Source organism: Ictidomys tridecemlineatus, chromosome 7, assembly GCF_052094955.1.
Source record: "Ictidomys tridecemlineatus isolate mIctTri1 chromosome 7, mIctTri1.hap1, whole genome shotgun sequence".
NCBI classification, from domain to species: domain Eukaryota; kingdom Metazoa; phylum Chordata; class Mammalia; order Rodentia; family Sciuridae; genus Ictidomys; species Ictidomys tridecemlineatus.
Window position 1 is genome coordinate 171,980,233 of NC_135483.1, and position 21,167 is coordinate 172,001,399.

Below are 21,167 nucleotides of genomic sequence, written 5' to 3' on the forward strand. Positions count from 1 at the left end.
CTCATATAAGACCCTAGGGAGATCCCCTACCTCTTCTGCCACCTGAGGTACTGTGAGAGGATGGTGGCAGTTCAGTGGACCCTCATCAGGCAAGGGCTCTCTTATTTTCCCCATTTTGTAATTATAAATTGGAGATTAAAACAAAAAGAGGTCACCATCTAATTTGCCCAGCATTATGTGGTCAGGAAATGGCAGAGTTAGGATTCAGACTCAGAGTCTCCAGCTTCAGAGGGTGGGCCACTTCATTTCTTCCCTTAAGAGGCAAGAACAGAAGCCTTAAAAAAATAATCAATGGGCTAATAAATGTATAGATGTATGGTCAACCATACTGATAAACTAAAAATTAAAGCAATAATAAGATGTCATCTTTGCTAAATTATCAAGTTTCTGAAAAAAACAAACACACAAACTAGCAAACAAGGCAAGAGTGCAGGGAAATGCTTCACCAGAAATAGAATGGGTTCATGTTTTTAAAAGTTCACAATAAGCCTTCAGTTTAAGCATACCTTTTTTTACAGTTTTAATTTAAAAAATTTACTGCAGACAATATTCAGTGATTTACATAAAACTACATGTTCAAGGATAATCATTACAGCATGCAGTGAGCCTGAGGAAAAGCTCAGGAATATGTTTGATTATTTTTTTATGTGGTGCTGAGGATCAAACCCAGTGCCTCACACAAATGAGGCAAGTGCTCTACCACTGAGCCACAATCCCAGCCCAGGAATATGCATTTTGATATACTTGGCAGCTAACTCTGGTGTTGGAGGTCAGACTGTGACATAGTGGACCTGCAAAAGCCAAAAACAAACAAAAAACCTCCAAACAAAACAAAAACAAAACAAACCTACAAATAACAGCAACAAAACAAAACAAAACTTTGCCAGGCATACCGGATCATGTCCTTGGCATTGTGATGGTCTCAGGATTGAGTTCCTTTATTATCAAAATTCTGTTTCTCGTAGGTACTTGGGGATGATTATATCACGTGCCATACACATACTGTAGTATAGGGGTTAGGAGGAAATCAGAGAACTTTAGAGGGCTGCACATTGTTCAGAGCCAGATCCTGACCCGCCTGGCCTCAGAAGCCTTTAACTACACGGTTGGGAGGTCCCTTGGCTGATAGCTGGTTAGCGCGCGTTTGTGCAGGAGGGAACTTTTCGATCACTCCTCGGGGACCCAGGGCGCCCCTAGAGACGGCTCTAGGACACAGGACCTAGTGGAGGGAAACGGAGACGATGGCAGTGGACGGTGGCGGCAGCAGCATCTCTGGATCTGTCCCTCTCGAGGCTCCTGGGCTGCGGGACTGAGTGATTCGGAGGAGCGCGGGTAGCGGTGGGGCGCTGGGGCCGCCCCTTTCCCGCAGGGGGCGGCGCAGGACTTCGAGTGGAGGCCGGGACGCGAGCGGTTCTGTCTGGAGGACGCGACCTCCCGGAGCCGCGGGGCGGCAGGACCTGGGAAACGGATCTCTGAAACGCTCGGGGCGCTGGCGGTGCGATCCCGGGCATCCTGATCGGTGGCCCCAGGCTCCGCCGCCCCAGCTGCGTCTCTCTCCTGGCCAGAAGTTTGCCACGCGCCGGCCAAGTTGGAGAGTCTGGAAGCTCCAGGAAGAAGCTCCCCTCTTCTGGCTCCTGCGGTTCCAGGCATGGCCGGGCCGAGGGCTTCACCCTACTTGTGCTGGTGGCTGATTCTCAGCAGCTGTCTCCTCGCCCAAGCCCAGGTAAGCGCGGTACCCGCGGCACCTGCTTCCGGAGCCTCCCGCGTTACCAAGACCCAGAAGGCGCACGCGGGCTCCCACGCTCACACATCCACACGCCCGCACCCGGCAGGGTTGACAGGCAGGTTAGTGGAGCTGCAAGGCGAGTGCTGTCCAGGGGCGCGCACTGTTGGGATCAGCATCTTGGCATCTGCAAACTAAGGGGGTATCTTTGAACAGCGGAGTTCTGCATCAGAATGCGCAGCTGGAAGGTGAAGGAACTTTTCTTTCTCCTAGACCATGGTATTCGTTTAAATAATCCAAATGAGTTTTGGCTGCTGGAAATTTACCATCGCTTTTGAGAACTTAAAGCTTCTAGATCCGATTGTGCCACTGTCTGAAAGGATCACTAGCCCTGATACAGGATCACGTACCATTAAAGCAAAGAGACTAGGTAGAATAAAACTATAGTGTTAAATGTTAACAAGCAGCTGGATTTGTTCCTGTTAGGAGTAAGTGGTGGTTGTCATTTTCCTACTGTATTATTGTTTAGGGATTTGCTGAGTGATCTTTCACAACGGAGCCTCTTTAATGCACAAAGCACGATTCATCGGCACTTTTTTTCCCTTTTTGAGTCAAATCCAATGTAAGGTTTACAGCTTTTCAGATGAGCTAGAAAGAAATGCATGTGGTTGTGGGTGTTACGCAGTGTGAGACCTGTGAATTTAAACGGACTCAAGGTTATTTCTGTCCGATTCGGTAGAGGGCGCATTTGACCGTCAAATGAAGTCCCGAATTTTATTTAAAAAAATCTTTCGTTGTTAAAAAAGAAGGCGTTGAGGGGTCAATGTATGTTCTGGTATTTTTTAAACTTAAAACTATATTCTTGAATTTCAAATGACTGGTTTAAATTTTAATTATTCTAAATGGTAGTTAAAAAATCGACCCATCATAGTCAAAATCACATAAAGTAAAACTTAGGAGTTTCTAGGAAATAAATGTCTTGGGATTTACTGGGATTTACCTATCATGAACAGGATATTTCATGTAAATTTAGTTTGTTAAAAATAAAAAAATTTGTGTGTCATACAATGATTAATAATATTAGCAAAGGCTGCTTAAAAGTAGGATACATTCAAAAGTCATCAAGTTAACAGAAGGAATATGAATTATGGAAAAGGTCCCCAAGGATTTGGTGATACATTTTCATTACAGCTATTTAAACTCTGGTGATCTCTAATGTACTACATTTCCTCTCATATTTGGAAAATATGCTTGAAACCACCACCTCTTAGTATAAGGGGAAAATGAATTCTAACCATTTATTTATTTCAGAGTTCTAGATCATTTCTGAGGAAATGGGGAGATATTACAATTAAATATATTAAGACATATTAAAACACTATGGAACCCATATAGAATATTCCCTTTCTTTTTGCTTTCAATAAAACAGACACTGAACATCTTGTAATAACTTTAGATAATTTTCTCAACTTTGATACTATTGACATTTTGGTCCATGCAATTCCTTGTTTTGGGGTTTGGCTTGTATATTGTAGGATATTTAGTAGTATCCTTGTCCTCTATCCACTAAATGCTAGTGGCATCTCTCCCTCACCACCCAGTGACAACCAGAAGTGTTTGTAGATGTTGCCAAATGTCCTTGGGTAGCAAGATCACTCTTGGTTGAGAATCATTACCTTACACTGATTGGTATTTAATTATGTTTATAGGTAAAGAATTGTATAAAATGGCAATTTGTGATAATGTTTCATTCATCAATTTTGGGGGCTTTAAACAAAACTTGCAGACATGTTTATACATTTTCTGAGCTTCAGTTTCTTCATCTTCAAAAGAGTCACATTGGACTAAGATTCTTTTAATTCTATAACTTTTGGTTTATTACATTAAGTTAGTCATTATTTGCTTTGAAATTCAATAGCGACCAAACACATTCTGTGTATTATCTACTCCAAGATTTAGTTGCTGATTTTATTAACCCAAGTATGAGAGACAGGCATTTATGAAAATGTTTCAATTTGTTTTTAAAAGCACCTAGTTATTAATGAATATTCTCCTAGCTTAAATTATAATGATAGAACACCAAAGGGTTCTCACCAAAGCAGAATGAATCTGTGTAGAATAAATACTTAGTATAAGAGACATCAGATCATATAACAAAATAGATGATAGACTAGTGCTCATCAATTGTTTGCAAGACCTCTGTGGGTTTTGGGTGGTAAAGATGCTGCCTTTGCCTCAATGCCCAGTTCAAAACCCAAGTCTTCATTCGTTGTGTGTCAGTACAGAGCCTAGCAATGCATTTCCTGAAGTCAAGTTATCGCATGGGAATGAGGACCATTATATAAATGTGCTTGGTACTTTCATTATTGTGCAAGTGGGTCCCTCTGGTAACAGACATTGAGATGGAGTTGGGTGCAAGAAGTTTCTTGGGGGAGGGGATAATGCCCATGAAAGATAAAAGAGTGAGGAAGCGGGATGAAGCAGGTACAGCTAGCAAACTGGGACAGTTTCAGCCACCAGTGGTGAGTCCTGGGGGTAAAGGTTGCCCATGGGGAGTCCCAGGTTATGAAAAATGGCCAGGTTCTAGTTCTTGTGCTCAGTCATCAGCTGGAGTTTGTTTAAAAGATCAGAGACTTAGCTCAAAAGCTGAGACACATGCTTTAAAGCACCTCAGCTGGAGGCTGTCAGGGAACTGCTCTCTTTACAGATGAATGAGTTGTTCTTTCTGGAAGAACCATCCCTTCTTGACTGCCTCCATTACAAAATTATCAAGAAAAAACCTTGGTTTTGCTGGGTTTGAGAGTGGGATGGTTGCTGCATGACTTGGTTGCCTACTGTGGCTCTGAGACAGCGTGAGTGTTGGGAAATGAATGCAAATCATCACTACGTCTGGAAAAAAGCACCAGAAGCTCATGATGTAGAGTTGAAGTATGTGATTTTCTCATGGTACTTGGTGTGGGCAGATCCCAGTGGGCAGATTTTGGTTCCTAGTTCTTACTAATCTTTCCTGCATGGAGTCCCAGTGCTGCCATGAGCATTCTGGTGCAGGAGAAGGGGCATTGGACTGGAAATCCAGAAAGCTGCATTTAGATTCCTGCCCAGGTGATACCCAGCCTCCTCTTATGTGCAGCAAGGAGGGTGAGCTCTAATGACCTCTAGAAAGAAGATTCAGCATCTACTAGAAAGTTAAAAAAAAAATCTCTTACTGGGTAGAAAAAAAGGGCAATTCTTCATGCCATTTATTTACTTACCAAGTACCAAATGCTATACCAAGTACTTTATTCTCTTACTGGATTCTTGTAGAAGCTTTGTGAGGCATGTACTATAATTACTTATACTTTTAAAAATGAGATTACTGTGCTAAGAGACGTTAGTATACTCAACTCACATGCCTAACAGTAGTGTAGCCATGATTTATGCTCTTGGTTCTGTCTTCAGAGCCTAACCCCCCCCCCCATGTGTGCCCTTGCTGTGAGGTCAGTTTGGCACTGTTTAGCTTAAGTATGTATACACACATTCTATCACAGCAATACCCACCCCTGGGAATCTAGCCTTTGGAATTTCTCACACAGGCAATGATCATTGTGGCAATTCTATGATGTTAGAAAATTGGGCACAGTCTGAGTGTTTTAACAGTTTATTATGCAGCAATAAAAAGCAATGCATTAAATGTATGCAAACCAGCATGTTGAGATTGTAAGAACAAGATTAGATGTGACAGAGAAACAATGACATGTATAACACCATATCTATACCTTAAAATATATGCACACAAAACAGGAATACATGTTGTGTATACCCATATCAAAGATGTGTGTGTCTCACCTAAATGTCTGTAGAGAAGGAGGGGGATAGAGATAAAAGGGGGCAAATCAATCAACCAAATAAGCTTACACTCTGCACCTCTCTGAGTTTCTTGTGTTAATTGGAAAATGTGGTTATAGATGGAATTACCGACAGGTCATGACTGGTAGAATTAAGCATGAGGACAGTCACAGGACATGGGCATGTCCTCCATGGTTAGCTAAGCTGGGAGACCATCCTTAGCACAGTTAAATGGAAACGTGACTGCTGTCACTTTATTGTGCTTATTACTACCAGCACGGCTATAGCTGCACATCCCATACTTGGATTGTTCTTTTTCTTTCCTGTTGACAGCCAGACTGTTTCCATTTGTCCTCTAGTTACACAGCAGCATTCTCTTCCTGAAGGGGTGGACTTCTCAGTAGCTGCACTAATTGCCGGTAGTCTCTTCAGTCCCAGGAGCCCACAGGCAGTGGGATCAAAGGGAGCCAGATGTGGTTTTTTTCTTGGCAGTGCACACAAAGTAGACTTCATTTCTCCAGAATGTCCTCAATTCTTTGTGAGTAAAAATACGACTTTCCAACCAACATCCATGCATTCTGTGTATTTTCCATCTGGCCTCAGTTATCATCTGCCAGAACACATCCGTGTCCTTTTTTCTTCCCTGTGTTTTTTTTTTTTTTGTCTTTCTCTGAGCTATTCTTTAATTTTTTTTATATATACTGGGGATCAAATCCAGGGGTGCCTAACCACTTAGCCACATCTCCAGTCCTTTTTATTTTTTATTTAGAGACAGGGTTGTGCTAAATTGCTAAGGTCCTTGCTAAGTTGCTGAAGCTGGCTTTGAACTTGTGATCCTCTTGCCTCCAGACTGCTGGGATTACAGGCCTGCACCACTGCACCTGGCTTATTCTTTAAAATTTGTAATGCCTGTGTGATTTTAGAAAGTGCATTTCATCTCTTTACTCTTATTTCCTCCACTGTGAAACAGAGGCAATAAAAGCATCTGCCTATAAAATCTAAGAGTCTTGAATTTAAAAATATATACGAACAAGCAGAAGCCTTAAGCTTTTTGAGAATTAATATGCCAGTCCTTTCCTCTTTTCTTCCCCTAGCAGATTAGTCAAGATTTCATTTTAATTAGGTGATTCTTTAGAGAGTATTTCTAAATCTGATTGGGAGCTGCTGAAAGTTTTCAATGGAGGTGTATGTGTGAGAATTTTTTGAGGCTATTTCCTCTGCCCAGCTGTGCACTTTCTTTTATTCCTTATGGTTTCTCCTTCATAACTTCTTTTTGATAGCAATTGTACATTTTATTCATAAAGCAGATGACTTAGAATAGATCCATTAATACGAATACTTGATTGATAGCTCCCTCCCTCTTTCATTCTGAAGGTAGAGTAACTATCAGAAGCTCTTTGCCTTAGTCCTAATAATCCCTGGTGTAACCTTGTAGAAGCTGAGATGCAAGGAAGAAGATTGTTAGTAGATGTCTAGATGTTGGATTATAGAGTTTAAGAAAGAATGCAGAAAAGGTATTCAGCATCATTAGCCTGTAGAAAATCCCTGAGTCCACATGCACAATGACAATATACTGGAATTAAAAGGGCTGGCCAAGTTACTTAAAAGGGACATGTAATTGTTTTTTTTTCTTTTTTAAAAAATAAGATTCTTATTGGATTTGTAAACTCACAAGGGCAAAGGACTATATAATAAACCATTTGGAACTCCTTGTGACAATTACCATAGTGCTTTTGGATTACAGGTTCCCCCATAAGTGTTTGAATATGCTCATTTGTATTTCTTTAATTCCAAGAAAATTTCATCTTCTTTGATCTCATCTTGGAACTCAAATCTCTTAACTATTTGCTCCAGTTTAATTTCAGAAAGGGTCCCTCTCTTCTGGGGCAGAAGTGGGGTACTAATGATGCAACTGAACCTGCATCTGGCCACAATGACATACAGAGAGGTGAGTGCTGCTGGCCTGGTAATGCATGCCTCTTGGAGAGTTTGATGTTTCTGGAATCTTTTGCCTTAGTAACTGATAAGGAGCAGGCTGTCTCTAGCGAGATTGGTATTCTATGGATTGATGGAGTTTTATAGACTTTTGAAGAAAGAAAAGTTGTAGCTCTCTGGGGCGGAAGGGGACTATACAAAATAGAAAAAGTTAGGGACTGTGATATCAGAACTGAATCTGTAGTCTATGTTTTCTCCTCTCTAGCTGGTACTTAATATCTCAAAAAGACTTAGCTTCTTCATTTAAAAGTGGAGATGGCCTAATACCAAATTCATTGCTTCTCAGGATCAGCATTTAACGCACTGCCTATAACTGAGTTTGTTCTCTGTAAGTGCTGGCTATCAGGGTTGTCATTGTTGCCATAATCATTGTTGTCATAAATTCTATTATATTTTCTAGTCAATTATTGCTGGTAAATAAAATCTCTCGTTACTTTTATTGATTGATTTATTATATATGCCAAGTTTATTCCTGTACAGCAACACTTTTCTCCCATATCTGCACCAGTTATTTCTTTTTGTCATTTACCTTATCATATTGCATTAACTAGAACTCTCAGTACAACATTGAATGGTATTAATTACTGTGGGCACCTTATGCTTCCTCCTTCAATGGGATTGCTTCTAGAGATTTATCATTAAGCATGATATTTGCTGTGTTAATCAAAATGACATTAAGCATGTTATTTTTTAAAAAATAGGTCACATTAGCCAGGCATGGTGGTGCACGCCTATAATCCTAGTGACTTGGTTGGCTGAGGCAGAAGGATTACAAGTTTAGACCAGCCTTAGCAACTTAGTGAGGCCCTAAGGATTTAGTAAGACACTGTGTCAAAATAAAACATGAAAAAGGGCTGGGAATGTGGTTCAGGGGTTAAATGCCCCTGGGTTCAATCCCAGGTACCAAAAAACAAAGCACAGGTCATATTAGTTATACTGAGTGTCTGCCATGGATATTGAACTACTTGAGAGAAAACCAGATTCATAATCATTTTTCCACAGTGCATAGTACCCAGAAAATGCTCATTAAATATTGTTAAATATTTGCATGAGCATAGGAAGGTGGCCAATTGTGTATTACTACTTGAATTAGCAAATATGTAAAATACTTTTGTTATATAATAAGATACAGCTTGATAACAAATGAAAATATTCAGTAACCCCCAAATTGCCTAATACTTTCTAGCCAAATATAGGGGTGATAAGATTATACGTGTAATGTCCCTGAAGGTAAATTGATGCCCCTCCTTTATGAAACTGCTTGTATCTGATTGCAAATTGGCTGACATTTCCTGAATGAGAATAATTTATACTACTTGTTACTTTCTTTACTTGTGTAATGAGAATACCTCTGTTTTCTGAGATGACTGTTTTTTAATTTATGTCTTTAAATAGTTCTTTTCCTCTGAGAGCAGTGATTTCATAATGCATTTTAAACAATTTTGTGGGCATGAGCTAGGTCTACGTTTGCATCGCCCCCTGCCTAGACTGCTGGAGAAAATGCTTTCAGGAAGACACCGTGCACATAATGAATATCAAAGTGAACTCCACTCAACGTGTATTCTAGTGTCTTATTTTCTGGATGGATTAGCATGTGTAACATCATATCCAGAGTTTTCAGTAGTTATGTAAACAAAATGTAAGCACAGTTTTCATGTTGATTAATTGAGCTTGGAGTTCTGTAAAGGCTGAAAGAAACTTTGAGTAGACCCATGGGGCTTTTTTGCAGCCCTCAAAAAATATCTTTTAAAAATCAATCTTAGAGACAGCATCCTTCTATTTCCCATTATATTAGGAATATATCAGTAATGACTTTTTGTATGTGAGTATACTGAATTTTTATCACTCATGATAATTGTGTTGTAAAAGTCCAATGTCCATATAGCACTTCCTGGCCTAGTGAGGGCCAAATCCATAGCTTGGATTTCTTTATATCTATCTCCTAACATATGGTCAATAGATAGTGTTTTGCCCATGTTAGGTCTCAACAAATACTTGCAGAATAAATATGCTTACGATGCCTCACTACTAAACCAGACAATCAATGTAGAATAGGAAATGATCAGCTAAAATCGTGTGTGTGTTTGTGTGTGTGTGTGTGTGTGTGTGTAAATAAGGAGGTGCCCTTCAGTTAAAATTCTTCTTTTCTAGGTCTTTAAAATAAAATTGCACTGGACTGCTAAGTATTATATTTACTGTGCAGGCTCTTGGAGTGGGGAAGACATGTATCAATCCTCAAAGAATTTCCACTCCAGAGAAAGAGACAGACTTCCAATACTGTAAAGATGAGCTCTTTGCATCTGCTCTGGACTTCCATCTCCCTTCCTCAGTAGGAGGGAATTTTATTTTCCTGCTGTATTTGTTTGTCCATTACTTTCATATCTGTGCAGTGTGTGCGGTACCACCTCAACTAGAGCAAGAAAAACTGCCTGATCTCTGCCACAGCTTCCTCATGTTCAGCAATTTTTTTTCCATTTTTTCTCCATCATATTTATTTTGGTTAATTATAGTTAGGCAGTGATAAAAGTACAAATCTGATGATAATAGCAATAATAATAGGCCACATTTATGCAGCGTTTGCTATATAAAAAAGTACTTAAATAGGTGTTCTGTATGCCTTATTTTCTGTGACCCTCAAAAACAACCTATGAGGAAGGAAAATGTACCTTTTGATCTTTTTTTTTAAAATTTTTTTTGTATATTGATGGATCTTTATTTTATTCATTTATTTATATGTGGTGCTGAGAATCGAACCCAGTGCCTTGTACATGCTAAGGCAAGCACTCTACCACTGAGCCATGACCCCAGCCCCCCTTTTGATCTTTTGATTACCACATCCCACTACATCCTTCCATTCCTCACCAATTAATTGTTCAGTTAAAAAAAAAAAAGGTCTGGGGTTGTGGCTCAGCAGTAGAGCGCTTGCCTAGCATGTGCAAGGCCCTGGGTTCAATCCTCAGCACCACATGAAAATAAATAAAATAAAGGTAATGTGTTCAACTACAACTAAAATAAATAAATAAATAACAACAACAAAAGATAAGTGATAAAGTAAGGATTTATTGAAAAAACTGCAAAACTGAAAATCCCTGTCCCTCATTAAGTTTGCATTCTTTCCTTTTCTAGAAGCCTGTCCTACCTGTGAATTCAAATACATCTACCAAGAAATTTCTTAATAGATAAATGTATAATAGGGACAACTTTACATCAAAAGCAAATAAGTTTTGCTCTTTGTATGAGTTCTGGAAAACAAAGATCGCTTTCCCCAACAAACATGCAAACAACAACTCTTGGCCCTTCAACTCAGCCCAGGGCCTCTCCTGGGCCAGACGCTCTTGAGAGTCACTGGAAATGACAATACAATGAAACACATGCCTACATTTTCAAAAGCATCATGCAGTCGTTTTAGAAATGCTTCTAAATTGGAATTGATGTTTGAAATAAGCTTTGAGTGATAATGGTTTCTGTAGGAGAGGAAGTCAATCTAATCAGCTACTTCTTGTGTTTCTCCTCCTTGTCTGTCTAAAAGTTTGTCCCCAGATTACACTTAGATCTCATGATCTTGTCATATATAACTTCCCCCCCCCCCTTTCATTGGGTTTTACTTTGCTTCCAGTAACAACACACAAACTCTTAACTCTTTTAGAAACCCTTGATTGTTCCCAGATCTGTTATGTATGTGTGCATCCATGTTTGGTACCAGGGATTGAACCCAAGGATGCTCACCACTGAGCCACATCTCTAGCCCTTTTAATTTTTTTATTTTGAAAAAGGTCTGCCTAAGTGCTTAGGGCCTTGCTAAGTTACTAGGGCTGGTCTCCAATTTGCATTCCTCCTGCCTCAGTCTCCTGAGTTGCTGGAATTACAGGCATGTGCCACTGTTCCCAGATCTGTTATTTAAATTGCCTCAGGACATCTTCTTATTTTTTTTCCCAATATATTCACTCAACTGAGAATAATTTCTCTGGCTGTGGATGTGGCTCAGTGGTTGAGTCAAGTGCTTGCAGAGCACTAGTGCTTCTCCAGGGATGCAAAAAAAAAAATGTGCTTGTCTGTATGTATGTGATTCAATAAAGGTACTTTTAAAAAAATAAAGACATAGTTTCTCCTTGGCTTCCTCCCTTTCACCTGTAAATATGACTGTTGTCTGATGAATAACTATAACTTTACATCAAAATTTAGGGAAACTGAGGCTGAGTTCCAGTATAAGCCTTTTTATTTGAAAGACCACAGAAAATTGTTTAATTGATAAGGCCTCATAGTAAATTTCCTTTATGCTCCTAAGCTGTATGCATAGTTGTTAAAACATGGATGCACAGAGTTTCTACTGTGTATGAATTTATGTTATAGTTTGTTGACTTATTGTGAATGGTGATTTTTACCTCATTGCTTTTGCTCAAATATGGCCTTCTCATTGCTGATGGATATGAACCATATTACTTTTCCCAGTCCCTACTCTTCCCCAGGTTGGCAAAGCTGTGCTGTATGACAGATATGTTGCCTCGGGCGTGATGCTAATTACAAATGGGTATAACTTTGGCCACTGCTACTATTATGTAATGACCTGTAATTGGCTTAAAGCCTGATTTTGTATAATTTTGAATTCTAGTAACCAACTGCCTGAAGGAAATGATCTTCTTGATCATCTGTCATGTCCAAAAGCAGGTCCACACTGTGTGGATAGTGATAATCACTGCCTGCTTTCATTCTCCTTTACGGAACTGTGCTTCTGTAGAATTGTCTTGAATGACAAAAGGAGTGAATGAAAGTTCTACTGGGAGATAGGGAACCTGGCTTTTTGTTCATGTTTTAGTAAAAATTAACTGGACAGCCACAGATAAGGGGCCAAACTCTTCCCTTTTTTATTTTTTATTTTTTTAATGAAGAAAAAAAAACATTTTGAAGTCTAATATACAGAGGATTCAGATTTCTTTAGGTTATCAACACAGCATTAGCTTTAAAGAGAACTTTTCACATTATAATGTAATTATAATACATTATAACATAATTTTTTGCATATGAGATATTTTTTGGCATTATAATATAATATAATTATAAATATAAATATAATGGGAGTTCAAGAAAAAAAACACCCAAATCTCCCTTTAGTTCTTGGCTCTATGCATATTCAACATGCATACTTTTCATTGTATCATAAGTGAAATTTTATACATTACATTTTCCCATGATGCAATCAATTTTTTCATGTTCCTGCAACTACTGTCCTGTTTTATAGATTCATTTTCTTTCCCTCTCTTGCTGTTCCATCACCTCCCAGTTCCACTTAGATTGTAAGGTATGACCTTCTGTCCCTTTCTCTCTAGCTCATTTGAAAACAATATATAAAGTATAAGCCTTATTCTAGTCTTGCTTGTTTAAAAAGTTACCACCAAGCAAACATGTGTGCGCATATGTGTGCATATGTGCACACGCACACATGCACAATGTTTACAAAAATGTAAGACTGGTAATTAGAATTTTAAGTTTTGTTACAAAAGAGCAGAGAGCTGCCCTTTGGGATCTTGGTTGTATCTTCTCACATGCTCTCCTTGTGACACCAACATAACAATTTCAGACCCAGCCACAGAGCCAATGGGCACTATCCAGTGTTGCTGATGTGCAGAAAGAAAAAATTAGGCTTAAAGAAATGAGGGCATCCGAAAGATTCTGAGCTTGGGAATATTAAAGTGAGTCATTTCAGAATGGATTTGAGTTTTGTTATGATTTCAGTGGTGAAAGAAGTATACTTAAATATTCCTGCATTCAGCACATTTGACATGGGGAATGTAAGATATTGATGAAACTGGTCCTGTATTATTTTCACATTTCTAAAATGTTCTATTATTGAATAAAATCTTTTATTGATCAATAAAATCTTTTATTGATCCATATTACCTAATTAGCTACCTTGAGTAATTTCACAATTAAAACCAAAGTAATGTTCACTTCATAACCTACAAGCTTGATGTAGGTGGTGATAGTCATAGTTATTGATTTTTAAATTGAATCTTGTCTATATATAGATAAATATCCTGTATAGATACATCACTCATCAGATTTCTTTAAGTCCTCTGAAGCAACAGCCAGTAGACAGCTTCTTTTTCTGATTATCTTATGAATCTTTTGTCAGCTAATGGGGTGGAGCCTCATGTCTTTCAATTATTCTCATTAGAATAGGTAATTTTGAGTTGGTGCAAATTTTATTCCAGAAGTTTTACCCACTCAAACAAGAATTGGCAAACTATACTCTGTTATTTGAATCTGGCCCATCACCTATTTTTATAAGCCTTGTGAACTAAGAATGGTTCTCACATTTTTAAATGTTTGAATAAAAATCAGAAGAAGCAGGGCTGAAGATGTAGCTCAGTGGTAGAGCACTTGCCCAACAGCATGAGCCCCTGGGTTTCATCCCCAGCACTACCAAAAAAAAAAAAAAAGTAAATAAAAATAAACAAATTAATCAAAATCAAAAGAAGAACCTAGGTTAATATCAACACTGAGGTAATACTAGTTATATGAACTTTTGATATGACTTTTTTATGAGTGCTGCTTTACCTCTATGGTTTTCTTTCCTAAAGCATTACCCCATTTCAATTATAATAAAACCAGTATAATGTCCCGAAGAGGGACATTATAAAAAAATATCTGATAAGTGCTCCTTAGAACTCTCAAGATAATTAAAAACAAGGACATTTGGAGAAACTGTCTCAATCAAGAACTTGGGGACACATGGTGTCTTAACACAGTGGGGTATCCTGGTGGGGTCTCAGAACAAAAAATATTTTGGTTAAAGATAAGGAAATCCCAACAAAGTATAAGCTTTAGTTCACAATAATGTATCAACATTGGCTTATCATTTATAACAAATGTGCCACATTAACATGTTTTTTTTTGGGGGGGGGGATGCTGAGGATTGAACCCACTGAGCTAAATCCCTAACCCTTTTTATTTTCAGACAGGGTCTTGCTTAATTACTGAGGGTTTTGCTAAGTTGCTGAGGCTGGATTGGAACTTACGATCCTTCTGCCTCAGCTTCCTGTGTTGTGGGGATAAAGGTATGTGTACCACGTCCAGCTACATATGATATTAAGAGGGGAATAAGAATGGGGATATACGAGAATTCCCTGTACCATCTCCCATAATTTGCAATTTTTCTGTAAAGCAAAAACTGTTCTAAAATTTAAAAAAATTTAAGTTAAAAGTATATTTTATAGATGTGAAAATTGTATGAAATCAAAATTTCAGTGTTCCTAAAATGTTTTATATGAATACACATTAATTTGCTTACTTATTGTCTATAACTGCTTTAATGTGGCCTGGCAGAGTTGAGAAGTCACGACAGAACATTGTTTTCACGGCTGGTTGGTCCATTATGTTTTGCAGTCATGTGATTTTAAGCCAATATTTTTTCAGTGCTGCTGCATGCATCGCTGTACATTTTTGTTTTACTTTTACTTTTTCAAACATTACCAGTGCAAACCCATTAGGTCAATCAGAGGAGGAAAACAGAATTAATATTTTGCTTCTAAGACATAGTGTAATACAGATGCTTTTGTTATCAAATCAAATAAAAAAGTCTTGTTATTCAATGATACTATAGTTGTGCTAATAGAATGTAATATATGTTACACTAGACTAAGTAGTATTTACAATGTTCCCAACTCATAGTGTAGCACTGAGTCAGAAAAATTTGATGATTTAAGATGGGATATTGAATTGCAAAATTTCTTTAATAAATGAGGCTCCAATTGAAGTAAGCCAATCAAGGAAGGACATTTACCAAAGACGAACTATTTAAATCATGTTTGATTGTAGCAGCTAAAGAAAAGTATCCTGAGAAAGGAGCTGGTTTAAGACTGCTTATCTTTTGGAGAGAATAGTTGCTTAGAGTTGAATATGTTGTAACAATATTAATAGTCAATTAGAAAGCAAAGCAAATGATGTTAAGGGATTTTCCTGGGCTTTTGATGAGTTAACAAATGTTACTGATATTGGTTAGAGGTTTATTTGAGGAGTCAATGCTGAGTTTGGTGTTACTGAAGGATTTGCCTTTATGAATTGTCTCTCTGTGTGAACTTTTCCAAATAAGTTGAGAAAAAAAAACACTAATTTACTTCAATCTGAAGTAGAAGCTCCTAATATGTGTTATAAATGATGGTGTTAATAACTTCTGTGGAGTAGAAAGAAAGTTCTACTTGCTTAACCTCTTTTCTAAAACAAATTAGCTGGACAAATTCAAAGTTTGGGAAAATGTAAAGTGTTATTTGTTGTACGATTTATTGGCAAAGACTTTGTGGAAAGTATTTGAATCTATCATGTCATTGAACCAATAATGTTAATAGACAATTTTGTTCAATCTTGTGGACTTAACTATGGTTAAATTTTTGTCTGAGATAGAAGTTCAATACTTTGACTTCCCTGCCATGTCTTAGTCCTGGTAACATCTTACATTGATTTATCTGAGCTCAGGGTTAAAATGTTGAAAGTAGGTGAATTGCTTTTTCAAGGTATCTGACACATGTACCCCTCAGAACAAAGGTTGAGAAAGAAATAAAAAAAGGATAATGCGAAAAATGTTCAATTTTAACTATCTAACAAGAGATTCTTGAGTTTTTGGCACTTTTTTTTTTTTAAGAAAAGGCTTTTTAGTAATGACAAGTGACTCCCATATAAGTTTCAAGAAAATCGGGGACATTGTTAAAGTCTTTCCTAGATCTTTTTACTTAATTGTAAAATTAGTCCTTTTTTGATCTATCTTGGAAGTTGAGAACTAGGGATGTGCATAAGGAAGGCAGAAAGAGGAGCGTGATATGCCATATCAATCTGAAGTACAAGTTTGAAATTGGAGGGTAGTTATTTGTTTTCTGTCTTAAGTGATGTTGACAAGACACAGATTTATGTATTTAACCAAATTCCAGATCCATTTCTCTCAATAAATTTGTTCATTAAACACAAGTACTTGTTGAGAAAGAAGTACTATTCATGGTAGAAATCTATGGTCTAATAGGAATGGAAGGTTATTAGAATGAGCTGGATAAAGTAAGAGGAGTTGAATAGTAAATCCAGGAGTAACTAGGTAGGTCAGCCATTCTTGAAGGTAGAGAAGTCAAGTATCACAAAGATAGATCAGTCTTACCGTCTTGGCAAACGTGAAAAATCAATCCGAGCTCTATATGAATACACATTCCTAATGAACACTTTGGACTTTCTGTGGGTTCTCTCATTTTTAGACAAAAGCATTTACAGCATTTGGTAATTCTATTATGAAAAAACCATGAGAATTTATTAAAAACCATTGAACCTACAAGTACACCAATATGACCAGGAATGATATAAGAGTATAGTTTGGCTTGTAGTTCCAGAGGTTTAGTCCATGGTTGGCCAAGCCCATTGTTCTGGACCCAGAGTGAGGCAGGACATTATGGTGGAAGGTTCTGGGGGATGAGCACTGCTCCATTCATGGCATCAGGAGGCAGAGGAAAAGAAAGCATGAGAGGAAAGGGCTCATGATGAATCCTTCCAGGGAAGTTTCCTGGTGAGCTGACTCACCTCCTCTAGTCATGTCCCACCTGTCTACAGCTACCACCCAGTCAGTCCATTCAAACTAGGATGAACTAAATAGGCTACAGTTCTCACAATCTAATCATTTCACCTTTGAACATTCCTGAAGTAACACAAGAGCTTTGGGGGGACACCTCAGATCCTAACCATAACACTAGGAGACTACCTTGTGCTTAATTTAAAATGTGGTCCGATGTTTCTCTTGTTTATAGTTAAACTAAACAATTCATTAAAAACTTCATGAGTTTGAAAAAAGCTATTTCAAGAGAATTATAGATTCACATGCAAATAAGAAAGTGTATAGAGGTACTGAATTCATTTCACCTAATTTCTCTCTGTGGTCACCTCTTTCATAAGTGTAGTACAATATCTTATTCAGGAAATTGATATTGATAGGATCTACCTACCTAAATCAGATTCCAAAGGCTATACATGTATGTGTGTGCATGTGTGTGTTTAACTCTATGTAGTTTTATCACACGTGTAGTTGCATGTGATGGCCCATCTTGGTTCCAATACAGAGGCATTCTAGCACAGGAATGTCTACTACTATCTTTTTATAGCCATAACCACTTCCTTTCCCTCTCCCTTCCAACACATGGCAACTGCTGATTTATTCTCCATCTCTATAACCATTATATGACTCTTAGAAAATAACCATGCTTCATCTCTAACTGGTAATTGGAGCTCTACAAATATCTACAATAAATTCACATGTAGTTAAAATGAAAGAGAAAGGAATGAGTAATAGGTTGAAAGGGTGGCAGCTCAATGTGATCTCATATCTAATGTTGTCATTTAAGTCTTTCTGAGACACACTATAGATATCTATTTTAACTGGTTTTCAATTTATTTCTTGCATGAACAAAGCATTGGAATTTTTTGAAAAAACATCCAAGTGTATAAAACAATGTCATTTTGTGAAAGGATTAAAAAATTGGGAGCCCTGATATTTATAATATCTGTATGTGTGCATGTTTGTTTGTGCATTTGTGAACAAATTTATGCTGTATATTTCATCTGTTTGCTTGTTTTATGTTGAATTAAAAAGAAGGAAAAATGGAAATACTTTCATAGTGATTTAGTTAAAGATGGATGATTCAATAACGTCCCCAAAGCTCTCAGTTTATTAGAACATATTATTTTACTCTATTTTAATCCAATATTACAGACAACAAATTCAGAATAATTAAAAACTTATTTTCATTTTCAAATTCCTTTTGTTTGGCTATCCCGAAAGGAATCACATTCTTGACAGTGACATTAGCATTTAGGAAAGTAAAATCAAAATAATCCCAAGTCTATATGAATTCTTGAGGTCTATATGAAAGTGTGGAGTAGAGAGTTAATAAAACTGATTTATGATTTGGCCCATCAATCCTATTATGTATGAAAACCCCTGAATTCCATGCCAAATTTCTTACTATAGACCAGTTTACCTTTCTCATGGACTATGGAAAATAGTATGTCTAACAATATTACTTAGAACTCTTCAGAGTAACAGAACCAGTAGGAGATTAAATATGTGTATGTGTGTGTGTGTGTGTGTGTGTGTGTGTGTGTGTATATGTGTGTGTATATATATAATCACTACCTAACATATAATATGTATTATATGTATCAGCCACTTCCTCATAATATATGTAATATATAATATATATTATGTATAATATACACGGTATAATATATAATATATATTACAGAACATATTACATATATTATGAGGGAGTGACTGACACATTATGGAGGCTAAGTAGTACCAGGATCTGCTATCTGCAAACTCAGGGTATGGTCTCCCTTGGTATATGTTCTACGTGTACTTGGAATGAAAGTGCATTCTCCATTGCTGTGTGTTCTGTAAGTGTTTGTTAAATCCTGTTGGTTGTTCGATCCTATTGGTTGACAGCCTTGCTGAGTTCTGTATCCTTGCTGGTTATCTAAGTTGTTCTATTAACAGTTGAGAGAGGGCTGTTGAAGCTGTAATAGTGGATTTAGCTCTTTTTCAGTTCCATCAGTTTTTGCTTCACCTATTTTGTAGCTTTGTGGTGCATACAGATTTAGTATAGCTACGTCTTCCTGGTGGAGCGACCCCTTTATTATTACATAATGTTCCTCTTGGTCTCTGGTAATTTTGTTTGCTCTGAAGTCTGTCTTATCTGGTATTAAAATAGCTGTTGAAATGGGGGTGCCACATTGTTACTGCTCAATACACATGGACGTTTAGGTCCCCAGGCAGCACTCACTGGTACCAGATGGGTGGGGGAATGAGTTCTGCACCTAAGGTGGTCTCTCCTGACACACAATCAGGGTAGCCTTGTTCCTGCCAGGCTGACTCCCCACTGGGCTTTTTCTGGCCCCACCCTTGTTTCTGGCAGGTGGAGGTGGAAGTCCTGGCTCCCCACATGGTCTCTACCGACATGCAGGCTATGGTGTGGAAAGGCAGTGGGGATGGGGGGTAGGACAGTGTGGGTGAGTGTCCTGGTTTTCTACTTTCTCTCAAACCTTTCTGGGAGGTGGCAGGAGTGCCTCCTTGCAGCCTAACTGGGGTGGAAATCTAGGCTTTCTGCTTGGCCTTTGCCAGTGTGCGTTGTGTATAGGACTATAGTTTTTTTTTTTTTTTGTGTGTGTGTGTGGTATTTGGCTTGGGTCAACTATTAATGTTCAATTTTCTGTGCAGTCAGGCTGCCCTTTCCTTCCTTTCTGTAGAGAACAGGCTTCCCTTGAGGCTGGTTTTTCTGTACCTGTTACTGTTCAGAGTTTCCAATTACTTCAACTCTAGCTTAGTGATATTTGAGTTAAACAACAACAACAACCCAGGGAGCCTACTCCTGGGTCCTTCTTCAGGATCCGAGTTCCCCACCTGGTCTGCTTTCTCCTCTCCCCTTTCAGAATTATCCTGATGTTCATTTTGTATTGAATACCAAGGGCATTTTGCGTTATACTTTCTGGGAAGAATAGGGGAAATATGTCTACTCCATGGTGCCAGAAGTGGAAGTTCAGAATGCTTCCTTTTAAATTCATCTAATTTATGGATTCATGTTTGCTTGAAAATGGAATAAACATTATAATTATGATGATTTTCATATTCTGACATTAACAATTGGTATCTCTAATGACAACTTTAGAGATTTCCAATGACATACACATTATCAAATTAGGGCTTCTTTTAGCCATTAAATGTGTGATGTTGGAACTCAGTGTTTTTTATGTCAAATCATAAATGATCATTGTCCAGGACAAATGACTAACATCTGCTTTTCTAAATGTTGTGTTTTGTTTTGGATGCAGTTGTTGCTTTTGTCTTAATAGACATTGACTTGGAAAACTTCTTTTGTGTTTTAAGTACATTATCATTTTCATGTCACTCCATAGTAAGGAACACTGGTAACAAAGGAAGAAGAGAATACAATACCGAGGACATGAAGTATATTTGTGCTCTCAGTAGAAATGACTAAAGATGAATGTAATAGACTATGAATTAGACAATTCTAATCAAACTTACTACTGACTAAGCTATGGCATTTTTCAGAACAAAGTATCATTAGAAGCTGTATACTACAAAATGTTTATATTACTGAAATGCTTACCCCCACCAGAAAAGGCTGCATCTGCCCAAAGAGAAACAAAAATGAATACGTTCAAGTAAAAATGGTACAAGTGGGTGATCTGAAAGGTTCATGTTTGATAAATAAAGTCACATTTCTCTGAATCAAATTTATAGTTCTGAAACTTGGTTAGGGCTTACCCAATATTTCTAAGATTGAAGGAAAAGACATAATTATTCAACTGGATAAAAGGCAGAAAAACAAAACAAAAACTCAACTTGAATGCTTGAATGGTGCCCGACTATTCCTCAAGAACAAATGGTAAGGAGTCTTTTTTTTTTTCCTGTCATGCCCATTCAGATGACTCATCTGTTGTCATTTCATTCTCTCTTTTCGAAATCTGAGATTTTCTGATTCACTTTAGTGTAGTGACTTAGAAGATGTTGTATTACCCTGACAGCCAAAGACTCTGGTGTGTATTTTAACTCTCCAAATGAATTTTTGCTTATTCTCATCTT

The 21,167-nt window shown here is 37.7% G+C and overlaps 1 protein-coding gene across 2 annotated transcripts in view; it reads left to right on the top strand.

Moving 5' to 3' along the window:
* The first annotated feature begins 741 nt into the window (after window positions 1-741).
* Pth2r (parathyroid hormone 2 receptor) overlaps window positions 742-21,167 on the top strand; it is a 101,886-nt gene continuing 81,460 nt past the window's right edge. Inside the window, exon 1 of one of the 2 annotated variants that reach the window (XM_040294814.2) lies at window positions 742-1,723. In XM_040294814.2, coding sequence (XP_040150748.2) covers window positions 1,649-1,723 — 75 coding nt within the window. In that variant the 5' untranslated portion in view covers window positions 742-1,648. The remainder of the gene's footprint in view (window positions 1,724-21,167) is intronic. The other variant, XM_021721272.3, reaches the window with a different exon arrangement.